Source organism: Lycorma delicatula, chromosome 2 (genome assembly GCF_047948215.1).
Source record: "Lycorma delicatula isolate Av1 chromosome 2, ASM4794821v1, whole genome shotgun sequence".
In the NCBI taxonomy this organism is placed as follows: Eukaryota; Metazoa; Arthropoda; class Insecta; order Hemiptera; family Fulgoridae; genus Lycorma; species Lycorma delicatula.
In genome coordinates, this window is record NC_134456.1 from 72369076 (window position 1) to 72391492 (window position 22417).

The window sequence follows — 22417 nt, forward strand, 5'->3', positions numbered from 1 at the left end:
GTGCTTTCCTGATTAGTTTTCTAACAAATTTATCCTTACATATATTTAGTTACCCTTTCTATTGCTAGGTTGCATTTTTTTAACTCATTAACATGGCAGATTTCTACAACAGTCCTACTAGATGACTGTCATACCTAATTACCAGTCTGTCTTATATTTCCTCTCAATGAATTTGATTTAAAGATTTATAATGTTCTAGCTCTTAAGTCACACCACTCTGAGTTTCTGCATATGTCTACTATGGTATTTCTTTCATTTGTCACCATTTGGAGTGTAGCGAACATATACAATTATGTTGCCATTAATAGGCAATCAATTTTACTTATTATGCACTGTATGATGATTTTGTAAAACAAAATTAAATTATTTTTATCCTTCCTTCTATTTACAATTAATAAATTGAATTTTATTTAATAATATGTATTTAAATAATATTAATTAAAGAAGAATGATGTGAAAAATTTGTGATTACAAAAACAATGTGCAAATTTTAAAAGTATAACTTAAATTATGTAATGTTTGTAATTAACCCTGAAGCTATTCAGTAATAGTCCAGATAAAATTGTTTAAAAACTCTATTTAGTCAATGAACCCCTTCTTTAAGCAACAATTTTTTTAAACTAAATTTGGAATAAAACTTTTAATCTCTATTAGAAGGAAAAATATATAACTAAGCAAAACATATGAAACCAAAAAATATATAACCAAACAATTGCTTGGTTAAAATTAATTTATAATACTTTAAATAATTCTTTCCCTTTTTAAAGTCTCCAGTTAGTATTTTTGCATGATTTTTCACAATTCTTCTTCACAATTGATTTTTTATTAGAAATTATATAAAACACAATCAGGTATTTAAAATTATTAGTCATAATAATGACTAAAATAGGTTGCAAAATGACTGAAAAATAGTAATAAAGATTGAACAACTAAAATTTTAACATAATGACTGGTTAAGAAAATATTAAATGAAAATATATATATAAATATATATATATATATATTTGATGTACTTACTTCCAGTAGGATTGGAAGGGCCTATTAAGGTGAATTAAGGTGTACAATTTCATAAATGCCATATAATTAAATCATTTTTTAACAACCTTGTCTAAACATATGCTGTGATACCATTAAATTTAGAATGTTAGTCTTTGAAAAAAAAACTATGTGCAATATACATGAGTGCATATTCATGTGTTTTGATGCTACCATGAATACAACTAAACCTATTTAGACATTTTTATTCACTATTTTAATTTTATAATGACAATTATTTCCACTCTTACTAAACAATATACTAGACAATAACCATTATTAATAATTAATCAACACACTCAGACAGGGATTGGGACAGGTTCATACAAAATAGAATATTTACATCCAAAAGATTAAAAGGACTGGAAGACCTATTAAAACTATTGGTATAAAATGAATGAATTTACAACTTCTATTACAATGTTTTCACACCTACTATTATATTCACCCATGTTTTAATGTCTAAAAAAAAAAATCAAACTTTTTAGTAAATTTTTTAATGATGAAATTCAACATAAACTTACACGTACATGTGTTTATATGTATTTTGTGTATGTGTGTGTTGTGTATGTATGTGCATGCGTGTAGGTGCATGAGTGAGTGATTGCGTGCGTGTAATGCATGTAGATGGTATAGATTTATTGCTTATATTAAGTTACAGCAGGAATCTTATGATATCCTGTTATACACTTAAGATGAAATATATAGCAAGCTAACTTGTTTAATAGAATCCCAAGATGCATGTAAATTGAAAATAATGATAGTACAGGCCAATTTGTGAGAGCTTCTTTTAGAGGGGGATTTCCTTTAAATACTTAGAGATCACTGAATATTTCTGATCAGTTTCAGTGACTGGAGTCAAGATGAGAACCCAAGTCCTTATATTTTTCTCAGCAATTTCATTTTTTCTGGGAGTTATTTTTCTTCCAACAGCTCAATCATCTCCATCAAATTTCTTTGATGATGGTAAGAAATTTTTGTTTTTTTTCATGTTTATCTAAATGTAAATTAATTTACCAGTATTTTAATTTTATATGAAATTTTCAGTTAAAGAAAATTTAATTAAACATTAAGTTGTAATACAATTAATATTTTACATAAAACTCTCTTTTTTACACTAAATTTTTATGACTAAACTAAATCTAAGTTTCATTATATTTTACTGCCAAATATACGACTGTGCACTTACTAACATATTAAGGGTAATAAAATATGTAACCTATTATTTCTTAAAGCTCTAATACATAAATGAAGTACTATCAGTGAACTCCTTAAAAACAAAAACATTAAGTAGAAAGACTATTTAAATGCTTTCTTACTGACATCATAGCTAACTAATTTACATTTATTTAACAGTAATATGAATAAATAAAATATCTAGTAAATTTTTTAGGTAGAAAAAATAAAATTTTTTATATATCTGCTTTGTTTAAAAGCTGATTAACATAAGACTGATTTCTTTCTTTTATTTTTTTTTATGATAAATTAATTCATTAATTCACCACAGAAGCTTTTGAAACTTGTACATGGGAATATGGAAATGGGATTTGCGGCATACGTGAAATGACATGCCTGATTGGTAATTGAACCCAGGACCCCCATTTGAAAGGCCAAGTTACTAGTGCTCCACCATGGAGATTGACAATATATTTTGGTAAAATATCACTGATAGATTTTGAATGTATTTATTTTTTAATACTTATTAATTTTTTTTTTTTTAACTATTGTTTGGGGAAATTATTAATTTTGGGGATTATTTGTAAAATAATTATGAACTTTTTCTATAATTGGATTTTATGGTTGTGAATAACAATAAAACATTATGTTTTATCCAAACAGTTTAATTCAGGGAAAAGAGAAAGAAAAGGTTTATTGTTAGCCATTTATAAACTACTTTACATTCATTATTAAACCACTTATTGCTCAAAATAAAATATTAAATTAAAACAAATAATAGTTTTTATTTTATTGAATAATGAAATCACGTACATTGCATACTGTACATCACTAAACTAAGATCTTAATACATTAAAAAATGCTGATTTAATAAAGAAGTGGAAAATAATATTTTACTCATACATATTCTTTTATTGACTAGTGTTTGAAACCTTCTTTTAAAGTTTTTTTACCACATTCCATGTGATGAGATGTAGTTTGATGACATATAATGATCCATGTTGAGTTAAAAAATTTATTTTTTAAGTTTTATGTCATTTAATCATGCTGATTTACAGGTAAGCTATATTTTCTTTTTTCTGCTAAAAGATGTCTTAAAATCTATTAAAAAAAATTACTGTGAAAACTTGTAAAGCTTTGAATTCACTTTAACTATATTTTGTTTTCACTTTAATGTTTTATTTTTTAAATCTCCTATTATCGAAAAGTTTATGTAATAAATTACAACAAAAAATTGGAATACTAATTTTTTGGTTTTAACTCTTTTAGTCTTTCAAACAGTTGTAATTTATGCAAAATATCTGAGGTATAAGAGACATAAATCAGAGTTGTTTTGTTTACGGATATATATATTCCTCCTATACATTCAATCCCTGTGATGAATAGAATATAAATTTCACTTTAAGGCTGAATGCTACTTGATACCAGCTGACTTGGTAATGATGATGTGCAACAATAAATTTGATTCCGTAGAAAAATGAGACTAGAAACTACTCTGCTATATTGTTTACCTAACAACATTCTTCATTTTTTGTTTAGGATTTTTTTGTTACTGACCATTGATAAAAAGTGTCTTTCCTATGACATTTTTAAGATTGATCTAGTCTATCTATAAGCACTTTGATTTTGCTTCTTTATATAAACTCAGCATAATCGTTATATATTATTTTAAAAAATGATTGAATCTTTTCAGTCTACAAGTTTATATATTTTTAATTTTATACATTTATATAAGAATGTGTACATTAAATACCCAACATCCAAGTACACAATAACTAATATTCAAAAATAAAAAACTCAAATGGTTTTCATTCTTACAAAGAATTACTGAGTAAAATTTTGTTAGAAACTAGATCATCTGATTCATTTTGGTTGTATTTAGAACTATAAAATAATGATGAAACATTTTTTTAATTGAGCTTATAGCAACTTATTTTTCATGTTACTCATAAAATTTGGAATGTGACAGCAGTTTACCTAACAAATATGATTGATTATATTTGATAATACACGTTATTAACACTTATATTAATAATTCAAACATAACATAGGCCTTAATAAGTTTTAAGTAAAGTTTTCTAGAACAAATAAAAACTTTTAAGTTGAAGTTAATTTCCTAAATTTAAAGTGACACCTATTAAAGTATGAGTATTAATTACTTCCTCAAAATTTCTTATTTTAAAAAAGTGGAGTTAAATGCAATAGTTCTGAGTTTTTCTAGGGGTTTATTAGGTAGTTAATTGTAAATATTCGAGTTTTGATAATAGGAACGTTTCTTATAAAAGACAAGTCATTGATGAAGGATATCTTCCATCTATTATAAAATGCTAGAGTGCTTGAATATGGGTTTACTAATATACTTTTATCTGGGATAAATTTTGAAGAAGTATCAATAACTAGAGCAGACTAATAAAGTTGTTTAGCTCCTTGAAATAAACTTTACAAGAATTTATTGTTTTAAAGAGGTAAACATAAAGAGAAGAATTAAAAAAAGTAGTATAACTAAGTAGAGCAGAGCCAGTAATAAAATTTAGCTTCTAGAAATAAGTTTTACAGGTGTTATAATTGATATACAATTTATACTCACTATTACACTGCCATTTTTTAGGTTAAGTACTCATTTATTTTTTATAGAATTTCCACAGAAGTTCAGTAGTTGAACACAGGTACAGAATATCATTTTCAGAATATAAAAGCTATGAAGACGACATATGTTCTTAGTTCATATAACAGTTGAAAGAATGTCCATGTATGAGTCCCAGCTGAGCATAGAATCTAATTCTTAAGAGCTTAATCTGTGAAACTCTACCATACACGTATTAGAGGGTTCTCAGTGGAGGAGATTGATGTTTTAAGCATTATCTGTGTGTGAAACATCTGAGTATAATCTTATTTAGATCTAGAGGAAGTTTATTTTCATTTGTTAATTCAGAAAATTTTTTTATTAGTTCTAAACTTTTGGTTTGCCTTTTTTTTCAGTAGTATACTTGAAACCAATCAGTGACATGCCATTAGCAAACAGGACAGTTTGATAAATCCCCACCCAACCTGACAGGTCATGTACAAAAAAATAGAAAGATCTGGGAACTAATTACACTTTCCTTGTTTCATGACAATAGATTGAATTTTGATTGTGCTTACTGTGTTATCGGCTAAATATTTTTAATTTTGATGCAGTTATTGTGTTCTTTGATACCCTAATGGCCTGGTCTAGTGGTTAACTTGCCATTGCAAATCAGCTGATTTCAAAGTTGAGAGTTCTAAGGTTCAAATCCTAGTAAAAGCAGTTACTTTAATACTGATTTCAATACTAGATCATGAATACTGGTGTTTTTTGGTGGGTGGGTTTCAATTAACCACATTTCTCAGGAGTGGGCAACTTGAGACTGTACAAGAATACACTTCCTTCACATTCATATACATCACCCTCTAAATTAATACCTTATGGTAGTTCCGGAGGCTAAACAGAAAAAGAGTAGATTGTGTTCTTTGATGCAAAAATAATTTAGTCCATGAATTTGGCACCTTTCTTACAAAAAAAATTTATTCTTCACTAATTAATTCTGGAAAAAATAATTTGACCTAATTTTACAAGAAGAACTTACGGTCAACTTGGTTTTAAGTTTGGTTCTGGTAAAAAAACACCTGAACACCTGAACCTGATCCATTCATTATATGTATTATTTTTATTATAATGAAATTGGTTATGGAAAATTAAATAACTCAGCAAAAAAATTTCTTGTCAGTACTTTGTAAATAGTAATTATAAACAGCAATAAGGCAGTAATTATGGAACAAGATTTAGTGAAATCATGTTTTTGAGATGGTTATTTTATAAATGTCAAGAACACCAAAAATCCTAGATATGTAGCACTTTTTAAATTTTCTTAAAAAAAATTACTAAGTTATGGCTTGGTCTTTGGTTCCAAGAATTTCACAAATTCTGTTAAAATGATTAATTTCTTCCAATCTTTTATTCTGTGTATATTCCACAATGCTAAAGTAGTACTGGTACTTTAAATCAATATGTTTTTTTTATCTAAAAATCATTAACAAAATTCAGCTTATCATTTTTTTGCTACTGCTTTACGTAAAATAAGAACAAATGATAGAAATAGCAAAAAAAATAAATGTAAGTTCTAAGTAGTGTGAATATAAATGGTTTGCTATTGCATAGACAGGAAGTTTAATTACTTTTATTAATATCACTTTGTATTAATCCTTCTTTTTTTGCAGAGGACTCATCTTCAGATGAATACAATGACTTGGACAATGATCTTGAAAGAATTTTGTATCTGGCAGTAAAGTAAGTATATATTGGGCATCCAAATAACATTCTTTATTTATCTTTTCAGTTATTTGCACGATGTTATACACAAGCTACTAAAGACATTTTATAATACAAATAGACACTTTGTGTTACTTTAATTAATCCTGGAAAGAATAACTCTGGCTCAAAAATTACATCATGAAATGTTGTCGTGTTTCTAAGTTTAGGAATCTGATTAATCAGGAGAAAAAGTAAACTACATTCCTTACTGCAATATGATTTTGAACATATGATTATCTTTGCAAATTAAAGGGAGTGAAGTAAGGATAAAAATCAGTGAAATAAGAATATGACATATTTATTTCACTGGTTTCTGCTAATCACTGAAATTAATCAATTTTGGGTGCTGTTTCACTGTACTTCTTTTACTTATTAATAGTTAATGACTAAAGAAATAAGCGCCAATTAAAAAAAAAGAAAAAAAAATATACAAATTCAAAAAAAATGTCCTAACAAATTATAATACTGGATCAAACTAAATTAACTTTTTATTGTTTTTTATGTTTAAGATTTGAAAAGCGTTTTTACTTTTCATTTGGTTCCTAAAGAGAAATGGTCTTTCCAGTGATCACTTCAATTTCAAATGATGAGAATTATGGAGAGAGAGTAAAAGATTTATTAATAAACCTGGTTCAAATGGCTCCACTAGACTAGATGAACTCCTGTTTAGTATTGTAGGTAAAAACTGGTTAGTAGTTCTGATTGCTAATGAAGAAGAATTTCCTAATGATGAAGATAAAAAAGAGCCTAGGATACAAACCCTGATTAAAAATCTTTCATGTTTAAAGACATCCCTGAAGGAGATGAGGTTTTAGTATGGTTGTATTTAAACCTAGCACCTAGTAATGTAGGTATAAGTTTAATGGTAACTAAACTTATCTTAAGCAGTACTTTTATTTTAGATGGGATTGGCGGATTAATGGCAAGTTCAATAGAAGCCTTAGGAAAATTAATTCTAATTATATTAACAGATATTGACTTTGCAAATTTTAAACAGAATAAACTTAACACAAGATAAATTTCACCTGATGAAATGAGAATTGGGATGTAAGGTGAATCAATATTAAAACATTAAAGAAGATGAATTGACAAGAGAAATAATCAAAGAAATAAAAACGTGCTGTAATTACTGAAATTAAAAAAATATAAAAGGTACCAAAGAAATAGAAAACCTTCTTGATACATTCAGGTGTTTTAAAGAAAGATTAAATGAACTGTAGTAGAAAAATTGTTTTTTTTTTTTTTTTTTAGAAAATGGATGCCTGTATTTTGAATTATAAATTTACCAGTGAAAGAATTGTAACATTATGTTTAAAGTTACTGAAAGGTATTATGTTTGTGAAATTTGTGTAGTGAAAAATAAAAGAAAAGTGAAACTTTGTTCTTGCCAGTAGAAAAAAATTATTAGAAGAAATTTTCATTACATAAGTTTTATAAGCTTAATAAAATAATTCACATTTATCACACTCATACCAAATATTTTCATTATAATATTTTTCAAAAATGTAAATTATTAATATCAGCTAGATGGTTTTGTTAAAGTAGTTGCTGATTTCGTTAATTAAAATAAGTATTCCCACAAAACTCATCTATGTAGAATGATATGATGTTTGCATGTCATACAAAATATGTTACTTTCTATGGATTTGTTTAGGAACTCATCAAATACATAGTTTTCAGTACCCTAAATGATTGTAAACAAAGTCCTGAACTGTGAATTGTGAAAGTTTGAACATCATTTCTGAATGTTCAAATACACAGTACAATTACCTTATAATACTTCTTCAGGCTATGACAAAGTCTGCTGAGGTACCAATGTCTTGAAAAGGATATATCAACTGCTCAGAATTATTGTATTTGGATGTACCATCTTTAAAAATATGCAAATAATTGTAAAAGTAATCAAATAAGTAATTATGAAATAAGTATTGCAAAATTATGACAGAAAGTTGTATGATATAATATTTATTTTCAGAAGAGACAACAATGCACCTCACTGCATTGGTAGAGGTGGTAGCTGTGACAATAGGTCAAGTGATTGCTGTGAATTCACATCATGCCGCTGCAATCTGTGGGGAGCGAATTGTCGATGTCAAAGACGTGGTCTTTTTCAGAAATGGGGAAAATAAATAATATTATAGTTTAATAATACTCATGTAATCTTTTTTTACGTTACACAAATAAATAGTAGTTCCTGATCAGTATATGATTTAGATTATTCTTTTAAATAAAATTTTCAGACAAATTATTGGTAAGTTTTCCTTTAAAAATGAATAAAGTTTTATAAAGTAAAATTTAATCTGCCTCACTTTACTCATTTAACAGAAAATTTTAAATTATAGTATCTTTTTAAGTAAAATTGCTTTATTTTATTTATTATCATTCATTTATCACATTTATTTTTATTTTTATTTTTGTATAAAATATATATATAATATATATATTTAAAATGTGTCAGATTTCTAACTAGGCAAGATATTTTTTTTAAGAAATAATGATGGTGCAGTGAATATTTGAATTATAAACAAATACTGATTTTTATCAATTTATTCTTGAACTCTCAGATCAACAAAATACTTGATTCCTTTATAACTCTTTTGAGGAAAGGAAAAATATAAAAATGAGAGATTAATTATTTGAGAATCAATAGAGAGAAAAAAATGTTTGAAGCCACGATTTATTCAGTTTGTCTTTGCTCTTTCTATCCTTTTCTTTGTTTTCTCTCCTTCTACTACTTCAAAACTAACTAACTTTCAGGTTGAACACTTGGAACCCTAGGTTGAACATTTTTATGTGTGATGTATCATTTTATGAATTTTTAGCCTGAGACATATAAAAACATTCAATATTCTACAAATTTCAGGTAAAAAAAAATTAAAAATGGAAAATAAGTTATGGATAAGAGAAAAAACCCAGAGTAAAAAATGTACTATTACACGATCTTTATTTTTAAAAAGATAAAATTAATCAAAGGAGATTTCTGTTAATGGCAAGGATTTACTTTAAGAAAATGCTGCAAACATTGATATAGATTTCTTCAAATAATATTATTTTGAGGCTTAATTTTTAATGTGAATATAATGTCTTAAATATTTAAAAAAATAAAAACATTTTATATGTACAATATCACAAATAAATCTAATGCCATTTTGATATTATTGATCTAGTGGGTACAGTTTTAAAATTTATTTTGCAATTTATTATAAATTAATTTTATTACCAAAAGAATTAAATCCTAAACGAAAACTACATTACAATAAAAATCCCTGTTAAGCAGTTCCATATGTATCTACTCTTAAAACCATCAGCTGTAAAAGTTAATGAAATTTCTTCCAGGTTATTCACACTGTCATTCACAATCATTACAATATGCCTACTAAAATTTAGTAAGGTTGTAAAATGCCAATCCATTCTTTCTATAATCTATTTGCTGCATAACTGGTTAATGAAATAATTCAATGAATAATTTCAGTATTTTAATTTACATTAAATTCTCAATTACAGAAGAAATGGAACTACATTCAATTCTCTAACAGTAGACCAGACAATAATCTAATATGATTCATTAAAGATTTTTGAAAATTATTTTAGAGGATAAGGAAATTTATTTGAACTGATGTTTTGAAACTTTTCCATATTTTAATTTAAAAAAAAAACTTGACTGTAAATAAGTTATAAGAAACATCACTGAAGAAGTTGCCACCTTTTACAATAAACAGTTTTTTGCTGTTCGATACAGGATAAATGTATTTTATAAAATTTTTTTGACAAGGGGAATCTACCATGAAGTTGTTTTTGTAGGCTCATATTTTACTAATGTATACTATGAACTGATTGGGGTCTGACTAGATAAGTCGTAGATGAAATTGGATCTGGTAAACCCAGTGACATATTATCAGACCAAACTGTTTCAGAAACTATCCCATTTGTCAATTAATTTAGACCAAAAATATTAATTCAATTGATATTTTATAATAACATTCTTATTCTAATAAATCTAATGATACTCTAATAAATTAAAATTATATTTTATTTTTCTTATAACGAAAAGTAATATTTTTTGATTAGATATTATTCTGAGATTAAATTGTGATTTTATAATGTGATTAATGAATGAATTAAGGAAATAACAGAGTCAAAAAAAATGTTAATGACAGTCCAACTTTTAAATCATTTCAAACTATCACCATCATGTAAACAAAATTTTGGCTAATTATTTTTTGTTTCAATAATATTAACAAGAGATAATATAAAAAATTATTTTTAAGATGTATTTATTATATGCTTATAAATTGTATCAAATTACTAATGTTTCATTTTAGTTTATTTTTAATTGTATTTCTATTAGTATTCTATTTGAAGTTATGCTGAATGACAATAATTACTGAACATTTTGATTGCAAATGTCCAATCTTAAAAAAAAAAATAATTTTATGCATGCAAGATTTTGTGGTAATTAATACAGTTAATACAAAGACAGTACTACTTTAATAGTTTTTACTGTAGGAAGTAACCATAACTTTAACATTTTTTTAGTTATTATATGGTAATAAGATTGTTACCTTAAATAATATAAATGGTGAAATATAATTTATATTTAAAGAATAAAAAATCTGTGTCTTTAGTAGTATATTTATTTCCTTTTTGTCACTGAAAATTATTTATTAATTTTTTATGAAACATAACCCACTGAGAGAAATATTTATGTTGGTACCAAATCAATTTAAGAATAAATATCACCACCGTACATAAGCATTTTACAATACGTATATATCATACATCATTAATGTATTTCATAACATACAGAACAATAGCATTTAAAGAAAATCTGATAAAACTATTGAATATGAGAGGTTAATATCACTGATTGAGCCAAACTTCTGTGAAACTAAACTGAAAAGGAAATTATTTTAATGTACTGCAGTAAATTTGAGGATAAAGTGCTTTGCTTTGAAGTACTATAGGTATAGAAAGCGATTTATAACATGCGATAAAGCAACATCTTACATATGTTGCTTTAGTGCAACACCTATATAAAGCATTAAAGAAACATCAATGCTTGCTTTATGTAATTGCTTTAATGTTTCACGTGAAAGATTACTAGATAACAAATCAATTGCAGGGATGCAAAGTGCAAGATGTATCTAATGTTAAGCAAGAGAGGAATACATTACTGTTGGTGATTTGCAAGCTGGGAATAACTGGTAATCTTCTGAGAGTAACTGAAAAACTTTGTCCATCTAAACTAACAACAAATGTTACTGTTGATGTTCAGGTGAAACTGCTGCAGCCATCCAATAATCCGTTAAGGTGTCTGTCTCAGGCGTCTCACACTTTATGTGCCAAAGAGTGAAAAGAGTCTTAACATAAGACCATTCATGAGTAAGATGACAGCTATTCATGATTTGTTGAATTTGATAAACTAAAAGAATGCAACATTGTTGTTGGTTCCAAGCAATTGTTGTTGTAAATCATGTGAAAAAAGGGACTTTTATATTAAAGCTATTTTTGGTGAAAAAAATGACACTGCATTCTTCATCACCAGATAAAGTGGAGTTATTAACACAATCACCAAAAAATTAAGAACTCCATAGTGTATTAGGGATACCACTTAATATCATTTAGGTGGTATCTCCGTGTCAGTAATTTAAAGTTGTAAAATATTATTAATATTAATGGAAACCTCTCTTTCATTTGTTAAATGTTCCTTTAGCAAGAATAAATTTTCTAGTAAACTAAAATCATGAAAAATTAAACTAATTCTTAAGAGTAAATGTCTGAAGTCAATAATTTAAGTCATAAATTTCCTAATTTAAAATTCATAATTTTCTAAAATGTTTGAAAAGTTTGTGCTGGACAGATTATTTTATTATTTAAAATGATATAATAACCTATTTAATTGCAATTTTTTTTTTGTCTTCAATGACTGGTTTGAGCTCCAGTCATTTGACTGGTTTGATGCAGCTCTCCAAGATTCCCTATCTAGTGTTATTCCCTATTTTTAATTGCAATATGGTTTAAAATCTACTAAGATGGCTTTGATATTTTTAAAAATAAAAATATGCTTATAGGTTTAGAGAAAAAGTATTATGATTGAAAGAGAATACTTTTGATGTTTTTGATCTCACTAAATTGTTTACGAGTGTAAACTTTTATATAAATATTATGAGAGACAAATTAAGAATTACAGATTCTGCACCTAACTGATGTGTATTTAATATAAGTAATGGGGGTAAAGAATGAATTTTTGTCCTTTAACAAAGATTCTTACAGCAGAACTAGATGTCCCAATTCAGTCTTAGATCTCGTTTTATTTTTGAAATACATATATATGTGTGAACTAGGGAGAAGGTTATTGCTATCGTGTATGCAGATGATACATCAGGCATCTGTTTATGTAAAATTTACAATGTTTTCTACAAAGTGGAAAAAAGATTAAGATATCTTATAGAAATAGTTTAATAATAAATAAAAAAGACCAAAAGATTTTATTGAATTTCACAATAAATATAAGAAACAATAACACAAATTAAACAAATCAATAACAGTGTATGAAATGAAAATGTTGGCTATACATTTATGGTTATTGTTGGCAAGTAATTTGTTTTAGGATAAATATGATCATAACTTACGTTATAAGTTAGCATTCATTATAGTATGTTTTAAAATAATTGCTTGGCTGAATAATAATAAAATTAAATATGTAGTTAATGATTTTACTATGTCACATTATGTACAAAATTGTTTTTATGGAATACCTCATCATGCTGTAAATTAGAATTTACAAATAAACTCACAAGAAAAGAGTTTAATGATACTCTTTGGTATTGGCGTACTAAAAACATAATTTAGAGCTATTTTGAAACCACTGGGTTGGTCTAATGGTGAACGCGTCTTCCCAAATCAGCTGATTTGGAAGCCGAGAGTTCCAGCGTTCAAGTCCTAGTAAAGCCAGTTATTTTTACACGAATTTGAATACTAGATCATGGATACCGGTGTTCTTTGGTGGTTGGGTTTCAATTAACCACACATCTCAGGAATAGTCGAACTGAGAATGTACAAGATTATACTTCATTTACACTCATACATATCATTTCATTCATCCTCTGAAGTATTATCTAAACGGTAGTTACCGGAGGCTAAACAGGAAAAGATAGAGAGCTATATTGAAGACCTATGTCATACATAAGGATTAAATTAGTAAAATTAGTATCAGAGAAAAGAGGTTGTAAAGATAAAAAATTATTCATTGAAGAAATTTTAAATTGTTATTAAGTTATATTCAACTCACAAACTCTTTTTCTCATAAAATTAGGTTTTCTGTTTTTGATTATGTCATATTTAGAATATACTAATAACATTATACATGGTGGTGGTGGTGGGCAATGGCATTAACATTATGATTCAAGGAAAATATAATTAGCAAAACATTTTTCAATATGTTTCTCATAAATTTTCTTTAAAAAATAAATAAAATTTAAATAAATCTTATTGTTTTTTTTATTTATTTTTTTTTATTAATACTCAACATTTTATTATAAAAATAATCTTTTCATTAAAAAATATTTACAATAAAATATAGTATAGACAAAATAATCTGAGATAACATTGGGCACAGGTACAGTGTTTATTGAAATACCTGAAATATTGGAAGTGTTATCAAAACAAAAATTAAGCCACATTGTAAAATATTGTATCTTTAACAATAAATAATTCTGTTAATTAACTCAATGTTAATATTTCAATTACAGTATCAAGTAACTTATTTCACAAGGTAAAATCATTGGTTCCAATAAATTACAGTGAACCATAGTTAATTCATTTAATGAAATTTGACTTTTTTTATTTTACAATTGGAGTAGTAACTAGTTATTTGATTGTATATGTATTTCATGCAATTTTAGAAGATATTTACCACTTTATTAAAATTATTATAAGTAATTTTTTGCAGGTTATCAAACGCTGACAAATACAAGATAAAGAAACACTCACAAGGTATCCGACTTGAAAGACTAAAATGTTCTGTTGAATAACATGTTACTGATTATATTATACTGCATTAGGAGAACAGGTAGGACCAACTTCAGCTAACAAGCAACTAGTAGGCTTATTGAACAGCAGCTGGATAACAAACAGTATCTGGTTCATAAGCTGTCTGAACATAATAAATCAAAATTTTGAAGGCATTAACTGAAAAATGTCTGTACATTTATTGAAGTAGATGTTAAATGAGTAAACAGAAAATTCAGATTTATCAAATCAGTATTATCTAAGCTCATACTATAACAATATTTTGTTATTGTTAAAGGTAATATTTAATCCCAGTTTTAAATTAAGTGTTTGTAAAATCTTTTAACCGTTGTTATTTAATTAGAATGTCTCCCCTCTATGAATCATGAGACTTTGTCGTTGGAAAGAGGGGACTGACTTATAGAGTTTTGCACGAAGTATAATTTAGTAATTGCCAACACCCAGCTTAAAAATTATAATAGAAGAATATACACATGGAAAAGCCAGGTGATACTGAAAGGTTATATAAGGTGAAAGATAGATTATATCTTAAGCAAAGATTTAGAAATCAACTCGTTGACTGCAAAACTTACCCTGGAGCAGACATTGATAGTGACCATAATTTAGTGTTAATGAAATGTAGATTGGGGTTTAAAAATCTGAAGAAAAGGTGTCAGATGAATCGGTGGAATTTAGAGAAGCTTGAGGAAGAGGAGGTAAAGAAGATTTTTGAGAAGGACATTGCAAGAGGTCTGAGTAAAAAGATAAAGTAGAAAATGTAGAAGAAGAATGGGAGAATGTTAAAAAGGAAATTCTTAAATCAGCAGAAGTAAACTTATGTGGAACAAAGAGAACTCGTAGAAAACCTTGGATTTCAGACGATATATTGCAGCTGATGGATAAACGTAGAAAATACAAGAATGCTAGTGATGAAGAAACAGGAAGTGCAAACTAGTGAAAGAAGAGTGGATTAAAGAAAAGTGTTCAGAAGTGGAAAGAGAAATCAACATTGATGAAATAGGCGGAGCATACGGGAAAGTTAAGGAAAATTTTGTGGTAGATAAACTAAAATCTAATAATGTGTTAAAAAAAGATGGTACACCGATATATAATACGAAAGGCAAAGTCAATAGATGGGTGGAATATATTGAAGAGTTATACAGAGGAAATGAATTAGAAAATGGTGTTATAGAGGAAGAAGAGGAAGTCGAACAGGATGAAAGGGGAGAAACAATACTGAGATACGAATTTAAGAGAGCATTAAAAGATTTGAATGGCAGAAAGGCTCCTAGAATAGACGGAATATCTGTAGAATTACTGCAGAATGCAGGTGAGGAAGTGATTTATAGATTATACAAACTGGTGTGTAATATTTATGAAAAAGGGGAAGTTCCATCAGACATCAAAAAGAGTGTTATAGTCATGATACCAAAGAAAGCAGGAGCAGATAAATGTGAAGAATACAGAACAATTAGTTTAACTAGCCATGCATCAAAAATCTTAACTAGAATTCTGTACAGAAGAATTGAGAGGAGAGAGGAAGAAGTGTTAGGAGACGACCAATTTGGTTTCAGGAAAAGTGTAGGGATATGGGAAGCAATTTAGCACTCAGATTAATAGTAGAAGGAAGACTGAAGAAAAACAAACCAACATACTTGGCATTTATAGACCTAGAAAAGGCATTCGATATCATAGACTGGAATAAAATGATCAACATTTTAAAAAAAATAGAGTTCAAACACAAAGATAGAAGAATGATTGCTAATATTTACAGGAAACAAACAGCAACAGTATTAATTGAAGAACATAAGAAAGAAGCCGTAATAAGAAAGGGAGTCTGACAAGGATGTTCCCTATCCCCATTACTTTTTAATCTTTACATGGAACTAGCAGTTAATGATATTAAAGAACAATTTAGATCCGGAGTAACAGTACAGGGTGAAAAGATAAAGTTGCTATGATTTGCTGATGATATAGTAATTCTAGCTGAGAGTAAAAAGGATTTAGAAGAAACAATGAACAGCATAGATGAAGTCCTACGCAAGAACTACCGCATGAAAATGAACAACAAAACGAAAGTAATGAAATGTAGTAGAAATAACGAAGAAGGACCACTGAAATGTAATAATAGGAAGAAAAAAGATTATGGACGTAGAAGAATTTTGTTATTTGGGAAGTAGAATTATCAAAGATGGACGAAGCAGGAGCGGTATAAAATGCTGAATAGCACAGGCGAAACGAGCCTTCAGTCAGAAATATAATTTGTTTATATCAAAAATTAATTTAAACATCGGAAAAGATTTTTGAAAGTATATGTTTGGAGCATAGCTTTATATGGAAGTGAAACTTGGACGTTCAGAGTACCTGAGAAGAAAAGATTCGAAGCTTTTGAAATGTGGTGCTATAGGAGAATGTTAAAAATCAGATGGATGGATAAAGTAACAAATGAAGAGGTGTTGCGGCAAATAGATGAAGAAAGAAGCATTTGGAAAAATATAATATAAAGAAGAGACAGATTTATAGGCCACATATTAAGGTGTCCTGGAATAGTCACTTTAATATTGGAGGGACAGGTAGAAGGAAAGAATTGTGCAGGCAGTCAACGTTTGGAATATGTAAAACAAATTGTTAGGGATGTAGGATGTGGGGGGTATACCGAAATGAAATGACACTGGATAGGTATCTTGGAGAGCTGCATCAAACCAGTCAAATGACTGAAGACAAAAAAAAAAATTAGAATGTCTACAGAAAAGTGGATTACTGTTCATAATAGCCATAACTGCTTTATTGTAATTATTGTAAACCTATGAAGGAAAAACTCACAATGCAACAGATCTAGGATTGTACTCTTAAGTAAAGGCCTTATTACATGGATTAAAAAAAAATATTGTAGTAATTTTTTATAAAAAAAGTGCACTCTATTTTTCATTCACAGATTAACTCTAAATAGAAATTGTAGGATATGCAACTACCTTATCGATAAATATGAGATGATTTTAGAATACAGAGAATCTCAAAGGTTATAAAAATCAGTATATGCAGTAAATCAATAGTTATCATTCATAGTAAATCGTACTATAGTTATCTGAAGTAGTTTTTTAAGTTTAATTCAGTTGAAACCAAGTACAATTTTTATTATAATCTTGTATACTTCAGTTTTACTGTTATTAAAACAAGTAAGCACTGTTGTGAGAAAATCTCAATAACATTGTTATTGTAGTATTTTAGAAATATTATGCCTATAAAGAATTAGATCATTTTATATTTTTCACAATGAAATTGAAGGGCAGAAAAAAGTACATGACTAAGCCAAATGACTTAAGTTGTACTAGCAGCAGAGTAAAGTTGCTATCATCAGAATTCTGTAAACAAAATTTGTAATTTGACAATTTTTTAACATGCCAATCGAGTCTTATTAAAGATTCTTTCCTAGTTGAGAGTAAATATTTATTATCGCTGACAATATGCTTCAATGATAATAGACTCTTAATATTACTATTAATTAGACATGGAAATCCAAATACAAAAACAAAATAAAATTAAATAAATAAAATGAAATAAAATAAAATGAAGTTTCCAACTGATAGCATCCTTCTTGTAAACATTTCCTACCATTTTCTCTAATTAATACTATCATATTTATGACAAGCAGGATAGTTTTACTTGGTTGTGCTGGGAAAATTTATCATGCAAAACAAGATGAATCCTTTGATATCTATTTCATAAAAATGGGTGAAAGACGTAGTGGAATTACAGTGAAATAAAATCACAATAACTTCCACGTGAAGTAGGCTGATAAAAAATAATGGAATTTTTTTCTAATGTATTTTAAATATTTTAGCAGGATGCTCAATGAAGAAAGCAATCGGGGATCTTTTCACTTCTTACTTTCCCTAGTAAGCTTTGCACGGGATGTTATTCTTTAGAATTGCTATGAAATTTTGATAAGTTATTCATGCCAGATTATCTACAATCCTTATATTACTGTTACACAACCTTGTGTACAATTTCATCATACTAATTATAAACATTTTTGCAAATCTAACAATTATATTTTACACAATAAAAAGATTATGGCTCATATATGTTGCAATTAGTTCTACTTCATGCAGTTTGTTTTATTGATTATTTTAATATTTATTATTTTGAGTATGTTGTATTAAATAATATACCATTTTCATGTTATATCATAATTTGCTTCAATTTCTCCTCTGATTTTTCCATTTTATAGTTTCAGATAATCATTTATGTTTATAAATATATGTATTATATGATTTTCCATCTATTTAAATAAAAATGAGATAATAAATTATCAAAAGAGGATAAGATATAAGGTGATTATTATTTGTGAACTGATAATAAAAGAAAAGTATCCTACATTCATTATATTGTAACCTTTTCACTAATTCGCCTGTTTTTAGCTATGTGGTACAAGTATCATCACTTCTTTTATGAAAAATTCCACATTTAATTTTAATAAAAATAATTATTAATTTACAAATATTAAAGTGAATAGATCTGAATTTTAGATTGTCCTAAAATTTTAAGTAAATATTTCATTATTTGTAAAAGTTAATTAGTATTTGTTAGTTTAGTTCTTGAATATTACTAATGCAGTAACATTCAAGTACTTTCAAAGTTTAAACAGAAATAGATAAGTGTTAATGAGTATGTAATTTAAATATGTGTTTTGACAGCCAGTAAACACTTCAACTTCAGAAGTGTGATAATAATGTATTCATGTTACATCAGGCACGTCAAATAGCAACAGACTATTCAATGTTGGCTAGGCTTTACTTCTATACCCATCCTTATTTCTAATGTTCTTAAAATGTACTTCAGAATTTCTTCTTTTCTAAAATTTAATGAATTTTAGAAAAGAAATTTTTTAAGATAAAGGAAAAAATTGTCAATGAAAGTATTTTAGTTAAACACCCCCTTAATCAAAAGGGTTTCTTCTAAAACATTTTCTGAGATTCCACACATTTATTAAATGGCAAACATCAAGCAGTAAACTGGCAGTTTGGTGAAATAAACATACATATATTTTTATAAATACAATAACAATAGTTCAATAGATTTGTTCTGTGAATTTTAATTTAATTATTTATTTTGCAGGAATAATTGCTGAAATTATTTCTTGTGGTCTTTATAAATATTACATACATGTATAATATATAAACTGGTAATAAATTTTTGTTTAATGTTAACAGCTTTTACCAATTAAAAAAAAATAAATCATTTTATTGTATCAAATATTACAGTTATTTTTTTTTTCTGAATAGTTCACCTTGGAACACATTAGATCATTTATTTATTTGTGGTTGTTTTTTCCCTATTTTTCTGTTTGTCCAGTCCTCCTCATTGTTTCTGATACCTCTTTTCTTTGTTCTTCAAAAAGTTCAGCTCTGTTGTTCTTGCATTTTGGTGCTTCTTGGAACCTTTTATTTTCATCTCTTAATAGTCTCTTTAAAATTTCTCTTTCCCTTATAATTTCTTCAGTTATTTTAGGTCTTTTTGGACTTGTGTCAACCATTTGCCTTCGGTTTTTTTTCTTTGGAAGAAATAAAAAATTTGTTTAGTCAATCTACTGTTATTCATTCTAAATAAATGTGAGTAAAATGCAATTCATCTTTTTCTTATCGTGTCTTAACAGATTTTCAACTTAAGTATAGAGTTTGTAATTTTGAATTAATTTTACCTGATTATTTTGAAATTTAGGAACTACATTTTATCTTTCTTTTTTTCTAGTAGATTTTGTTATACTGTCTTAGCGTTTTTGCATGGAGTGTAGAAACACTGTGAGTGTTTCTGTATAGAGTGCTTCCAGCTTTATCAAAATTTTATAGTTATGAATAAAATATTTAATCTTTAATTAAAATTTGTATTAGTACTATTGTATTATAATTATAGTTTATTAACCATTATGGTTAACCATATGATTATATTTATACAATATAAACATTATTTTGAAAATGGATTAAAGTAATAGCAAGTTTTAATATTTATCTAAAGGATTTAGTTTTCATACAAACAAAGGTGCTACTTTTAATTAAAGTTAATTAATTAAGATCATCTTTAATGATCTAATGTACACTGATAATATTTTTATTTTTTATGGTGGTATTATTCATGCATTTATAAGTATAAATACAAAAAAAGATATTAGTATGTAGTAAAATAATATTATATCTATTAGAATAACATCTTCGTTAAGCGTAGAAATGAATAAAACGTCAAAAACCAGAGAATAATTGTAACAATTTTGCAATAATTTATTATAGAAATATCTGTTCTATTTTATATATGTAGCTGATAATGGTTTACACATGGTTCATCTAAGGTTAAAACATCAAACTCTGTATCAATGAATCCTTTTAATCTAATTCTATGCTTTAAGTTCTAATGAGTAAATGATTTAGAGGTCAGTTAGATTCATAAGTCATACTTTTGTGGGAATAATAGAAGGTTTTCTTTAAAGAATTTGTAGTCTGTTTTTTTGAGATTTGTCCAAACGATGGGGATCCACAAGTAGGGAAGAAGTCTTGAAACATTCTCTTGTAATGGATTAATTCTCATGTTTTATGGTCCTGCTGTGGGCAGATTATTCCTTCTTCAATATCCATTTTTTCTGTTATCTTTGATCTCTTCTCTGAGATATTCAGAGGGTTTTTTTTTGGTAGTCAGGCCCTGTATCCATATTAATAATGTGGTGACCTATAAAGTAATTTCATTCTTAATACTTGTGTGGTTTGGTGGAATGGTCTGCTTAACAACTCTGATGTAGTACAGCTGACTCTGTCTGTACCCTGCAATTTTGCTTTCCTGTTAGTTGTGCATTTTAAAAACAGTTCATATTTTTTGTTTGATATAAGTAATATTATCTAACAGACTTCTCTATACTTAGTGGTGAAATAGTTTTATTAGTGTTTCAAGAAGTGGATTTGAATTCTGTTAGATAACTTTTCTGGGATTGAGTTCTGTAAATCTTTATTTATTATACCTAATGCTGAAGTAACTTATTTTAAATGAATGTAATTGGCACATTTTTTAATAGTATTTTGTATTGAGATTTGACATAATGTCAGTATGAAGTCAATTATTACTTATTTAATTGAGTCATGTCTAACTAATGGGCACTGAAGAACAATACTGCCCATCTACCGATAAAGAAGAAGTTAATATTAATCTCATCTTTCCAAATCCAATAAGTATTACCCCTATTTAACTGAATAACCCAAATGAAGACTAGAACATCCAATCTCCACAAGAAGGTAGGTCAATAAGCTGACAAGTGTTGAATTTTATCATCAGTATCGCATTGCTGGGACTTGAAGGTCAATCCTCATCTTTGGAAGAATAGATCTGATACCTAAAGCAGTGATAGTTAAGGGCAAATGGTCACTTGAAGCAGACACTATCTCCATCATCGGTGATGTAAACTAATATCCTAAATGCCTTTAATCTATCTCAGTAGATGATAATACAAAGGTTTAGCCAGTGAAATTTCTTTCAACCATCATTTATAGAATGACAATTGATATATCAGTTGTTTTAAACTGAAAAAAGTATTAGTTTTTTCAATAGGTTCATAAAATAGGTTTGGAAAATGGAAAAAACACATACAATAATTTATTATTTTATATAACAAAGAAAATAAATGTTATAAAAATCATATAAACCATATTTAAAAAAATTTATTTTGAAATTTCCGGTTTTAAAAATAATTAATTTTAATATTGTAAAAATTATTTTCAGATAGTATAATTATATACCAAATAATTCTATAATTTCAGTTTATTATTCAATTATTATTTCAGCGAAAAACTGAATAATAATTTATATTATCCAATGAATCAGTAAACA

General features: G+C 27.1%; 2 protein-coding genes across 2 annotated transcripts in view; one reads left to right on the plus strand and one right to left on the minus strand.

Moving 5' to 3' along the window:
- SkpA (S-phase kinase associated protein 1 SKP1-related A) overlaps window positions 1–22417 on the minus strand; it is a 100259-nt gene that overhangs the window by 47436 nt on the left and 30406 nt on the right. The gene's annotated exons all lie outside the window — the stretch shown is intronic.
- LOC142320199 (xibalbin-1-like) lies at window positions 1884–8856 on the plus strand. The gene is made up of 3 exons (XM_075357883.1): window positions 1884–2001; window positions 6448–6517; window positions 8517–8856. Exons 1-3 carry the CDS (start codon window positions 1899–1901, stop codon window positions 8668–8670), a joined length of 327 nt encoding a protein of 108 aa, XP_075213998.1. The 5' UTR covers window positions 1884–1898; the 3' UTR covers window positions 8671–8856.